Source organism: Canis aureus, chromosome 24, assembly GCF_053574225.1.
Source record: "Canis aureus isolate CA01 chromosome 24, VMU_Caureus_v.1.0, whole genome shotgun sequence".
NCBI lineage: Eukaryota > Metazoa > Chordata > Mammalia > Carnivora > Canidae > Canis > Canis aureus.
Window position 1 is genome coordinate 45,423,221 of NC_135634.1, and position 13,485 is coordinate 45,436,705.

The 13,485-nt window shown below is 37.8% G+C and overlaps 1 protein-coding gene across 7 annotated transcripts in view; it reads left to right on the forward strand.

The window, feature by feature from the left end:
• GIGYF2 (GRB10 interacting GYF protein 2) overlaps positions 1–13,485 on the forward strand; it is a 136,232-nt gene that overhangs the window by 15,477 nt on the left and 107,270 nt on the right. For all 7 annotated transcript variants that reach the window (XM_077869264.1, XM_077869258.1, XM_077869259.1 and 4 more), the window contains one exon: positions 12,476–12,559. In XM_077869264.1, coding sequence (XP_077725390.1) covers positions 12,519–12,559 — 41 coding nt within the window. In that variant the 5' untranslated portion in view covers positions 12,476–12,518. The remainder of the gene's footprint in view (positions 1–12,475; positions 12,560–13,485) is intronic.

Below are 13,485 nucleotides of genomic sequence, written 5' to 3' on the forward strand. Positions count from 1 at the left end.
AATAGTATTTTGCCAGGTTTTCATATATAATATATGGTCCAGATATAGATAATTCTTTTGATTTTTGATGATTTTTCTGGGAAAAAAGTTCTCTGTTCCTTTTCCTGGGGTTAACTGTTTAGTAATAAAATGAATAATTGAAGCCTAATTTTGCTTCATGAAGTTTTGTCATCAATAAATATGTTAACAGATCATATTTTCAAAATTATTAAAAAATGATTGCATGTTGGAGCACCTCAGTGGCTAAGTCAGTTGAGTGCTTGATTTCAACTTAGGTCATGATCTTGGGGTCCTGGGATCAGGCCCGGTGTTGGACTCTGTGCTCGGTGGGGAGTCTGCTTGTCCCTTTCCCTCACCCCCTGCCCTCTCTCTTCTCCTGCCTTCTTTCTCAAATAATAATAATAATAATAAAAAATTTGCATGTTAGAGCACCTGGCTGGCTCAGTCAGTAGAGCATCTGACTCTTGCTCTCAGGGTTGGGAGTTCAAGCTCATATTGAGCTTGGAGCCTACTTAAAAAAAAAAAAGTTTGCATGTTTAAAAATGAAGATCAGATAAAGGAAAAAGTGTTTTCTGCTCTAATGGGGAGAAGAGTTTCCTTTTATTTCTGTCAAAAAATGTCAAAAAAAATTTTCTGTTTGTTTAGTAATCTCTACACCCAAAGTAAGGCTCGAATTGACCACCTTGAGATCAAGAGTTGTATACTTCACCGGCTGAGCCAGCCAGGCACCCTCTTAAAATTGTTTTTAAAACTGAGTTAATTTAAAAAAAAAAAAACTGTTAATATTCAAAAGGATATTAACTTTCTTTTTCTTTTTTAAGGATTATATTTATTTGAGAGGGAGTGCGTGAGGTTAGCAAGAACGGGGGAGCGGACAGAGGGAAAGGGAGAAGCAGGCACCCTGCTGAGCAGAGAGCCTGATGTGGGGCTCTATCCCAGGATCCTGGATCATGATCTGAGTTGAAGGCAGACGTTTAATCAACTGAGCCACCCAGACACCCCAGTATTAACTAACTTTCTATGACATATATGTTGGGGTTGTAAAAGTATTTCATACAAACCAGGCAGACACTTTTTGTGAGAATTAAGATCTACTTTGTAATAAAAATTATTGAAGAATATTATTGCAGATTATGAAAATAGGGATAAAACCATTAATCTCACCTCACTAGTATCTCTTCATTGCTGTCTTCTCTTTGTGTTTAATGACATGAGTAATTACACTCTTGTGTGCAAGAATGTATGTTGCACTGTATTCTGTAGAGTGAATGTGCTGCTTTTATGATTGCTTCCTTTCTTTATAAAGATGAGTGATGTGTGTGTGGATCTTCCTTCATGGTTCCTTTTCATTGTCTTATTTAGCTTTTTTCTGAAGTTAGAAAAAAAAATGCATTCTGAGACCTACATATTTTAGTCTAGTGACTGAATCTTGCTTCATTTTATTTTATTTATTAATTTTTAAAAGTAAGCTCTACCCCCATTATGGGGCTTCAATTTATCATCCCAAGGTCAACAGTTGGATGCTCCAGGCACCTGGGTGACTGAGTAGGTTAAGCCTCCAACTCTTGATAGTGGCTCAGATCTTGATCTCAGGGCTATGAATTTGGGCCCTGTGTTGTGCTCCGTGATGGGCATGGAGCCTGCTAAAAAACAAAAAACAAACAAAAAAAAACCCCAAACAAAAAAAGGCACATGGGTGGATCAGTTGGTTGGGTGGTTGACTCTTGATTTCACCTCAGGTTTAATCTCAAGGTCATTGAGTTCAAGCTCCACATTGGACTCCATGTGGGGCGTGGAGCCTGCTTAAAAAAAAAAAAAAGGGAGTTGCATGCTCTACGGACTGAGCCAGCCATGAGCCCCCTTTTTCAACCTTTTTAAAATTGAGGTATAAAATATAGTAAATAGTACACAAATCTTAGGTGTGTACTTGGAAAAGTTTCACATGTGTATATACTGTATTAGATCCGTATAGCAAACATTTCTAGTACCCCAGAGCATATTTCTCCTTCCTGGTCATTAGTTCTACTTCCCTATGAGCATATTTCTGACTTATGTCACGTTTTGATTAGTTTATCTATTGAACATCTTATCAAAGGAATCACACAGCCTGTGTTCTTTGGTGGCTGGTTTCTTTCATTGAACATGATGTCTGTGGAGATCCATGCAGTATTGTTGTATCAGTAGTTGATTCTTTTCTTTTTATTGCTGAGTGCTTTGTTTTATGAGCAATTTAACTTTTCTTTTTGAAATAATTTCAAATTTACAGAAAAGTTGCTGAAAATTGCTAAGATTTTTTTTTGTGTTCATTTAGTTCAGTCACTAGTTTTTAACATTTTCTGTATTTACTATATTATTCCTTTCTCTTTGTATGTATGTACACATGTAATTCTTAACATAATTTATAATATATCTTTTTAAAATAATATATTACATTTTATGTAAGTTTTTTCTGTTCCATTTGAGAGTATGATACAGACGTCATGCTTCTTTTCCTGTAAATATTTCAGTGGTGGTAGTTTTTTTTTTTTTTTTTTTTTTTTATTTTTGAATCATTTTGGGGGTGGGCAGTGGGGGGAGGGAGACTCCTAAGCAGGCTCCACACCCAGCACATGATCCTCATATGGGGCTCGATCTCACAACCCTGAGATCATGACCTGAGCTAAAATCAAGAGTCAGACAGATGCCTAACTGACTGAACTATGAACCACCCAGGTGCCCCTATTATTCTTAAGTAAGCTTTCTGTCCAGTGTGGGGCTTGAATTCAAGACCCTGACATCAAGAATCCCATGCTCTACCAACTGAGCCAGCCAGGTACCCATTTAATGTTATTTTCTTTTTCCTTTTTAAGATTTTATTTATTTGAGAGAGAGAGAATACCCATGTGCATGCATGAGCAGGGGTTGGGGGTGGGGAGGGGCAGAGGGAGAGAGAGAAGCAGGGAGCTTGACTTGGTGCTTTGAACCCAGGACCTCCAGATCATGACTTTGGCAGAAGACAGACGCTTAATAGACTGAACCACCCTGGTACCCCTTCAGTGTTGTTTTCTAAAAATAAGAACATTCTCCTTCATAATCACAGTAAAATTTTCAGTCATAATTAACATTGATATTATACTATTACTTAATCCAGAACTCTTTTATTACAGTTGTCCTTTAAAGTTGGTTCAAGATGAAATTAAGAATCAGAGGCACCTAGGTTTTCATACCTCCATGTTTCCCTTAATCTGGGATGATTCTTCTGCCCTTTTTTTGGTGTCTTATGACATTGATATTTCTGGAGAGTATAGATGATTGATTTTGTGTATCAATTGAGTATATCTGATGTTTTTTCAGGATAAGCTTCACTTTATGCATTATTCTCAGGAATGTAACAAATATTGCTATGTTCTTCTCAGTGCATCACATCAGGAGGCACATGGTATCAGTTTCTCTTTATTAATGTTACCTAACTTAGTAACAGCCAGATGGAAGAGATGCATAGGGCAAGGTATATGGGAAGGGGTGCAGAGCTTCAGTGCTCTCTCTGGCATACCACCCTTTCCTTGATAGCTCCACTACAATTTATTTATTCATCTGTTGGTAATTTTTTAAAAATATTTTATTTATTTATTCATGAGAGACAACAGAGAGAGGCAGAGACACAGGCAGAGGGAGAAGCCTGCAGGCTCCATGCAGGGAGCTCAACGTGGGACTTGATCCCGGGACTCCAGGATCATGCCCTGGGCCGAAGGCAGGTGCTAAACCGCCGAGCCACCCAGGGATCACCATCTGTTGGTGATTATTTGCCGTGATAAACATAGTAGCCAAATGTCAGTTTTTGGTAATTGTGAATAAAGCTACTATGAATATCTTTGTCTTTTGGTAGATACTTTTCTTGAATATATATTTAGCTGTGTATTATGGGATCATGGGAGGTAGGCATATATTTAGATTTGATAAATATTGCCAAACTATTTTCTGAAGTGGTTGATATAATTCGCACTAATGGAGCTACTAATCTTGTGTTATCTTAATCCAGATCTGGCTCAGGTAAAAATAGTTTGCTGCTGGAATAGGGACAGAAGTCTTCATTTATTTGGGACTGTGTGTGTGAAGAGTGCTGGAAGGGTAGCTCTTTTTCTTTGCCCTTGGGAAAATGGATGTAAAGAAGTGTCAGGGCAGATTCAGGTTCCTAGGTGTTCATTTTGGTATACTATGCATAGTACTGGCTGGACTTCATTCCAGATTTGTCATATTTTTTTTGGGGGTGGGGTAAGTTTTACATATCCAGGAGATGGAGATTTGCAGCAGCAGATAATTTTTATAAGATTCAGGAGGTTTTATTTATTTATTTTTAAAGATTTATTTATTTATTCATGAGAGATACAGGGAGAGAGGCAGAGACACAGGCAGAGTTGGAGAAGCAGGCTCCATGCAGGGAGCCCGATGTGGGACTTGATCCCGAATCCCAGGATCACACCCTGAGCCAAAGGCAGGTGCTCCACCACTGAGCCATCCAGGCGTTCCAGATTTAGGAAGTTTTAAAGGAGTACATATTTTGAGTTATTAGTAGTGGTAGCTAATCACGTCGCAACTTCTGGAAGCAGTATCATGGAACACTTTCAGAGTTGAACTATCAGCTGCTGTTCAGATTCTTTTTTTTTTTTAAGATTTTATTTTATTTATTCATGGGAGACAGAGAGAGAGAGGGAGGCAGAGACACAGACAGAGGGAGAAGCAGGCTCCATGCAGGGAGCCCGACATGGGACTCCATCCCAGGTCTCCAGGATCACACCCCGGGCTGAAGGTGGCGCTAAACCACTGACCCATCCAGGGATCCCCTTGCTGTTCAGATTCTGATTCCACTTTGGCTTCTTCCTGCTGTGTTTCTCCAATTAGGACTTAGACTACATAGATCTGTAGCTCCTTCCGTGTTCATAGTGATTGTATGTGTCCAGAAGTTATCTGGCTTCTTGACACTGCTAGGTTGTGAGAAAATGAAGCATTTTGGGCAGCCTGGGTGGCTCAGAGGTTTAGCACTGCCTTCAGTCCAGGGCCTGATCCTGGAGACCTGGGATCAAGTCCCATGTCAGGCTCCCTGCATGGAGCCTGCTTCTCCATCTGCCTGTGTCTCTGCCTCTCTTTCTCTCTCTCTGTCATGATAAATAAATAAAATTAAAAAAAAAAAGAAGCACTTTATGTCATTGTGTACACTTTATGTCCTTTTCCAACTACTTTTTCAGAGGTTTGGATGCTTCTATATTTCAGAGATGATAGGACCAGGACTTGTTCTCAGAATTCTTGAAGCCTGCTAACTCCACTGTGCCATGTGTTACTGTCATCACTGGTCATGAGATGAATGAAAGTCCATGTGGTTATTTATCTTTTTTGTCTCATTTTCGTAACCACTGAGTTTTTTCTCTGTTGACCCAATCTCATGGTTTCGTTCCTTTCCAAGAACTTTTACTGAGATTTCTGAAGTGTCATTTTTGTGTGTTAAACCTTTCATATGTTAAATTGTTCATAGGATGTTTTTCAGTGTTATTAAGGTAACTGAAGCCCACTCTGCCCTGATAATTTTGCTGTCTCTTTAGCCCTCTGAGGTTACTAGTATATTTCCCTGCATAAAAGTAGCAGTGTCAGTAGGCAGAATCAGAAACTTTATTCTCTTCTGTTCATGGCCTGTTCTGTTTCTTTGCTAGGGTGATGACCATTTAGCCTGGTTTACTCCTATTGTCTCTATGTAATTACTACTCTGCTTGAACACACATTTTCTGATGTATGTATGTATATAAACTGTACCCCTAATGTGGGGGTTGAACTCACAGCCCTGACATCAAGAGTCCCATGTTCTACCGACTGAGCCAGCCAGATGCCTCCTCTCACCACATTTCTATAACTACTTTACAAATCACCAGTGACTTCATTGGTAGGAGACAATCTTTATCTTTTTTGCTTTCAGTGTTTGAAACTTTTAAATTCTATAGAAAAAGAATTGTGCCAGTTCTTTATTGTATACACAGATTAGAAACTTATTAGGAAAATAATTATCCATAATTCCACTGTTCAGAAGTAAATATTAACATTTTGGGGCATATTTATATATATCCACTAAGGATATATTTTAGAATGTGTTGAATGTTATATTCTCTGTGGTCTGTAACCTGCCTTGAACACTTAATATGTTGTTGACGTCTTTTTATGTCAGTGAATATAGTTACTATTTGTTGTCATCAGCATTCTATAGGTATGTAGGTCTGGCTTTCACAATATCTGCTCTATTTCTAACACCTCACCTTTCCTTTTAGCTCTTGATAATTCATTCTCCTCTTGGCACCTTGATCTTCCTAAAATACAAGTTTTATCCTAGACATTTTCTTGCCCTAATCTTTTTATAGCCTTTCATTGCCCCTGGGATATAATATACTAAGTCTTCTATAATATGGCCACTGATTTACCAGTCTTCACTTTAGTTTTTAGCCCTTTTGAACTGATAGATAATCTCCCCAGAGACCCTGGCTCTTTCTCCCATCTGTTAGAGTCAGTGAACATGGAGAAAGTGAGAGTCCATGATAGGGTGAAAGATTAGTGCTGGAGATCTCTAACTATGTGGTCTTTCTCTTCTTGCCAGTATCGTCCTGCATTGTGTTTGCTGGGCTTTGTTCTTATCCCTTGAGCTTGTCCCCACTTGGCTTCTACTTTGGGATAGTTTCATTCAGTTTTTGGTTACAGTTATGTAGATTTACTTCCAAATCTGTTTTCTCATCCCCATCCTCACTCTGTAGTGGAGTTCAAGGTCTATAATAATGGTCTTTTGGGGTGTTTCCTCAGGTGTGTTGATTTTGACCAAAACTATGAGTGTTTTTCCTCTCAAATTTTATTTCTTTTCAATTTTCTTTTTACTTTCAAGCTTTATATACAGATTCAAAAAGCACTGTACGTTGATATTGACTCCTGTAGTTTCCATTCCACTTCTGCATCCTCTGTGTAGATTTTCCTTTCCAGAGGGACCAGTGCTGCTTCTACTTACGAAATGGAGTAGATACTTGAATGGATCTTTGGTTTTATGCAGGTCATTGTAAGGGAGGGAGGGCAAGGCAGTCCTTCCAGGGCAGAGGATTGGCACAGAAAAAGAAGAAGAAGGAGAATGCAGTGGAGAGTATAAAGTTCTCATTTGGCCTTGAGTTCGGAGGTGAATTGAGAAGGTAGGGATTATCAGATTGGTGGGGACCTGAAATACCAAGAATTTTGACCATACATGGTAGGTAGGTTTAATTGACCATTTTACAGAGGGGTAAGCATGACCAGAATAGTACGTTAGGAAGATTGATCTTGTTGGATGTGAGTACTTAGTGATTCAGGGAAACAGATTAGAAATTTCATTGTAATAATCCAAACGTGAGTTAACAAAGGCTTAACTGTAATGAAAGAATGCAAGAGAAATCTTGAAAAGGAAATTGACCAAATTTGAGACAAAAATGACAGGATATAAGGAAGCAATGAGGAAGGAGTTGCATATGATTCTGTGCTTTTGAGCCTGGCTAATTACTGAACTCTGAGAACAATGGTACCTTGATCAGTTTTTGTTGAGGTAGATATCTAGGTGGAACAGGCAGCTGGAAATAGCATCTGGGTCATGGGAGAAAAAAATCAAATCTGTATCACAGTGTGGGTGTGTGTGGGGAGGGGCTTCCCTAGGGAATAGCAACTAAATAGGAAGGAAATGAAGATAGGAAAAAACAGTACCAGTGCAATGCTGGTCATGGAGGAGAGTTTCAAGAAAAGGCAATCTAGAAAGGTAGAGCACAGCATCCAGAGTCTGGTTCAAATCCTGACTTGCTGTGAAAATTCAGGGCTGTTTTCTGATGGTGACAACATGTAGCTCAAGGTGAACCCTATGCATTTCAGGACCTCACTGCATCCTTAGAAAGGACAATTGAGAAATACACCTAGTTTCCATTCTAATTTATAATGCAGAGGTATTGAGTAAGATACTCTATCTAGTACATATGTAAATACATTAGAACTGGGCTCATTTAAATGGATGTGGATGGGGCAGTCTGAGGTGGAGAATTCAGAATTAGAGATTATAGTACTATAAGCTTTTGAATGAGATTTCTTCAATGGTTGTGACTCTTAGGTTTCCTTTTTTAATTTATAAAGGAGAACAAGTAGAAGACCATTCTGAGTAATGTAGGTGTCTTTAGTTGATAATTAAGTCACGTAGATTATTATTCTTATGTCCTCAAGAGCTCTTCAGAAATCTTAATGGAAACCATGTTATAAATGGTAGTTAGGTTTCCAGCCTAGGACATTAAAAAGAATAGCTTTTAATGTTTGCACTACCTATAAGGTTTATAGGTGGAATGGTAAAGAGGACCAGAACAGGATTTCCTTGCTTGTTCCTTACTGTCTAAGTCTAGTCTAAGGCTTCTCCTGTAATTCAAGACTGCTCCCTGCAGTTGGGAAGGTTAGGTGTTACACAACTCTAAGGACTCCGTTGGCATTCTTTGTAGTAATGGTGCTCACACAATTTTGTGCTTCCAAGACTTGTGTGGTAGTAATTGAAAGGGGGAATTAAAAAATTTTTTTTTAATACAACTATCAAATAATTCAGTTTTTAATTGAGAGTCATTTGCCTTGTAAATTCAGTCTGGTTAAAATCTTGACTTGCTTTATAAATTCAGCATAAATATAAAACTGTTTTCCAGCAGTCAAAGTTCCACAGGGTTTGAGTATAAAACATTTGGCTAGATGGGGTTTAAAATGGTAGTAAAAACACTCCTTCAGGATGTTTTGTATTACAGTAAAGCCTCTTAGTTGATGTAGGTCCACATACTTTTTAAAAGCACACTGAATTGATTTATGCCAAATATGGTCACAGGGCTGATTTGTAAGCAGCATACCTGTATTGATTTACAGTGGGTACTTGGAGTCTGATCAACACTCTCTTGACAAGTCATTTCAGTTGGAATGTACCATAATTTAATTGAATCTAATGTGCATCGGTTGTGAGATTGTTAAAAAACATTTTAAAAAAGATTTTATTTATTTATTTGAGAGAAAGAGAAAGTGAGAAAGTGTGCATGTGAGCACAAAGGGAGAGGGAGAAGCAGACTCCCCACTGATCAGAGAACCCAAAGCAGGGCTTCTTCCCAGAACCCTGGGGTCATGACCTGAGCTGAAGGCAGACACTTAACTAACTGAGCTGCCTGAGCACACCAGTGAGTGTCTTCATGTATTATTAAGGAAGAAATCATACTGTGAAGTAAGCTCTGCCACAGTTTTTTAATTACTTAAAATTTTTATTTTACATTTTTTCCTTTTAGTCTGGTAATCTATGACAGCTCTTATTTGACATTTTTTAGATTCAGAAAACATTTTTCATAAATTGTTATTTTTTTAAAGTTATCTCTACATCCAACATGGAGCTTGAACTCATGACCATGATCAAGAGCTACATGTTCTTTTTTTTTTTTTTTTTTAAGATTTTATTTATGGGGTGGCTGGGTGGTTGAGCATCTGCCTTTGGCTCAGGGGTGATCCTGAGGTCCTGGGATTGAGTCCCGTATTGGGCTCCCTGTAGGTAGCCCGCTTCTTCCTCTTCCTCTCTCCATGTCTCTCATGAATGAATAAATAAAATCTTTAAAAAAAATGTTTTATTTGTGAGAGAGAGCATGTGCGCACATACACGTGTGTGCATGAGTGAGCAAGCATGAGCTGATTGAGGGGTAGAAGGAGAAGCAGACTCCCTGCTGAGCAGAGAACCTGATGCAGCACTGGATCCCAAGACCCTGAGATCACGAGCTGAGCCGTAGTCTGACGCTTCACCCAGATGCTCCATGAGTCACATACTCTTCTGACTGAGCCAGTCAGGTGCCCATTATTTTACATTTTTAAAAAAGTTCCTTTAAACTTATTTAGCAAATAAGTCTAATAGATTTTATTATATGATATATATTTTATATATATGTTACAGAGAAAATAGAAGTGAAATAAATTGTTAAGATATTCCTCAGATTCCGACATATTATGTCTGACTCTTCTACATCATGAAGAATTTAGGATTATGGAAATTTCTTTCCTCCTTCCTCTCCCTATCAGTTTAGGGTCATGTCATTAAGGGTATTAATGATGAAATGTTTCTTGGGGGAATGCTCCATTGTTTTCTCATCAATTTAAAATTCAGTGATTTGGTGCTTCTGAAATTTTCAAAAGCAGTCTAAGTTGTTTAATTTTTCCCTCTTTAAGTACTTTGGGGCTACTGCATGTGGCCACATGTGGGTTGTGCGTTGTCCAGTCTCAGCAGGAAACTCTAACAAAGTTCATCTGCATTTGGTTCTTTTCCTCAAGTTCTGTAAAGCACTTAGAATCATTTATTTGATGATGAAAACTTACTTCACTAATATCCCATTGCTGTATTTTCTTTCTTTTATATATACTACATATCATTTCAATTTAGAATTATTTTATAATCTTTTTGAAGACATTTTAAGCAGCAGTTTTAAAAATCAGATACTAGCAACAATACAGTTGAAAGGATGATAATATGAATGGTTATGACCAAATTTATTCTGGACAATGACAACTTCCTTTGAGCTGAGAGCAGTTGTAACAGGATACTAATTAAGATGTATTCTAATTTCAGAGAGGTTAAAATGTGCAAAACCATGTGTCTTAAGTGGTTTTTTTTTTTTTTTGCAATCACCAGTTGCTTAAGAGGTGGGGAGGGCACTAAGTTGATCTCAGCTCTAGTCTGGTGTACAAGCTTGAGGGGTCAGGTAGCAGAGAATCAGGGTTAAATTAGAGTATGGGCGTCTCCCTAGGATTGAATAACCTCCCTCAGGGTTGAAATAGGGCTAGAAATACCTTCCAGGAAGGGGGACAGATAAATTATTTTTTATTTACTTTTATTTTTTCCCCACCCTGCTGAGTTTTTCCCTTTTTCTCCTCCCCTCCCAGGGTAGACAAATTAATAGCTGATTATGGACATTAACATATTTTTATTTTGCCTTTTCTGCATTTTTGACTAATTTCTGGTTAGTATTTTTATGCAATCTCTACACCCACAACCGCAAGATCAAGAGTTGAATGCTCTACCAACTGAGCCAGCTAGGCACCCTGAAGCATTTTTTTTTCTAGTTAATTATTTTTAGATCTTCTAAATAGAAATGAGAGTCAGGGTAATATGACTTTATCTTGGAGATATTTACAATATATTTATAATATTTATAGTATTTCTCATTTTTAAGCTCTGAGGTCTTTTTCCCCCCAGCTTTACTGAGATATAATTGACACATTATATTGTCTAGGTTTAAAGCATGTAGTGTGTTGGTTTGATATGTTTATATTTTGCAAAGTGATTACCACCTTAGCGTAAAACTAATACCTCATTCCATCACATACTATTTCTTTCTTGTGGTGAGAACATTTAAGATCTAATCTCTTAGCAGCTTTCAAGTGTATAATATGGTATTATGAGTTGTAATCACCTTGCTGTACATTAGATCCCCAGAAGTGGAACTTTGTATCCTTGGACCATATATCTCCCTATTTTTATTTCCCCTGCCTCCCAGCCCTTGGTGACTGCCACTCTGTACTCTATTTCTCTGAGTATGGTGTTTTTAGATTCCATATAGAAGTAATACCCTACACTATTTGTCTTTTCCTGTCTGACTTATTTTGCTTTAAGCTCTGATATATATATTTTTTAATATTTTATTTATTTATGATAGACATAGAGGGAGAGAGAGAGAGAGAGAGAGGCAGAGACACAGGCAGAGGGAGAGACAGGCTCCATGCCGGGAGCCCGAAGTGGGACTCGATCCCCGGGCTCCAGGATCCCGCCATGGGCCAAAGACAGGCGCTAAACTGCTGAGCCACCCAGGGATCCCCTAAGCTCTGATATTTTAAAATGGCTTTTGAAAGGTCACTTAGGAAATTTATTACTGAGTTATTTTAACTTGATGGTTCAAGATAAATTTTTTAAAAAGAATCACTAGTGTGTAAACATGCTAAACAAAGTGGGGAGAGTTGTAGCAGAAACTATAAGATAGAAAGGGAGGATGCCTATTTTAAGAATCTTTCATATACCTCCTGGTGATTAGAGAGCCATTGCAAGAGAATAATATAAATTAAAATGTAAATCTGTTACCCTTCATTTACTCCCTATTGCTCAATGGCTAATGAAGAAGATCCTTAATTTGGTCCCTGGTGCCCTGCATGGTGTGTTCCCACCTATCTGATCAGCTTCATCTTAGACCATGCCCCCTTTCCCCAGATAAACATAAGAAGACAGTGAATTGAAATGTAAGGTGGATTTATAAATTTCACTTTGCCTGCTATACTGTTATAAACAGGGATTAAAAAATCCCATTCTGGTGGCTCTAGTTAAGAGGAGCCAGGGAATAAGTAAAAAAACTCTAGCTAGACTTTCTGGATTGGGTTCTGCATTTACTCTTGATTAATTGTATGGAGATATTTTTCTCTTTAACAGGTTTCTCCACATATAAAAATCTATTGTAAAAATACGGAAAATAATGGCAGCGGAAACACAGACACTGAACTTTGGGCCTGAATGGTGAGTTTTCACAATCTGATCCTGTTGAATATTGGATATAGTACTAGTATAGTAGTAAGGTATTTGTACAGATATTGGGTGGTTTATAAATGTACATGTTTCTGAGACTTTGATTTATCCTAGTTGAAAACAGTGTAGCTTGTCTAGGAATAAATTACATTTGGTTAATGACTGCATTCTGTTTTTAAAACTTTCTTGATCTGGCCATGTAATGATAATGGGATTTTCTTGGTCTGGTTTTGCAATGATAATAGACTCCTTGCAGTCCCACCACCCTAGCAAATTATTTGCTTTTTCTTTTGAGCCCTTGTCTAGGTGCATATAAAATTTTTCATAAAATTGTAACATTTTTATCTGTATTTGTTTTCTGCTACAATGCTGTTTTGTGAGTGCTGTTCATAGACTTGTTTGAAAACATAGTTTTTATTGAATTACTATTTGAGTTTTATTTTTTTGATGGGCCAGGGAGGTGGTCCAGAATTATACTGGCTATTAACTGTAGCCCATCTAAGATTGATATAGCATTTGCCATAATAACAATTAATTGACCTTTGAGTCTCTTACAGATGTGTTTGGACCCTGAATATGGAATTCTCATGGAATTTTGAGATCCATCACATTGTAGTGTGACTTTTTCCCCCTCTTCTTCTTTCCCCCCCAATGTTGGTGATTGAAGATCCTCTCATCAGTGGCATGAATAGTTGTTTTTTCTATTCAAATCTTGAGCCAGAGGCAGTGTATATAAAGTGGATAAATTGGAATGGTATCGTAAACATTCTTGATTGTTCAGGTGAAATATGATTCAGACTTCTGTAGTAACTCACTGCTTGAGGACACTTACTAACTTATTTTATGCATTTATTTTTTATATGTAATTCCTAAATTTTCTTGGCCCCTTATAGCTAGCATTTGGAGACTGAGGAGAA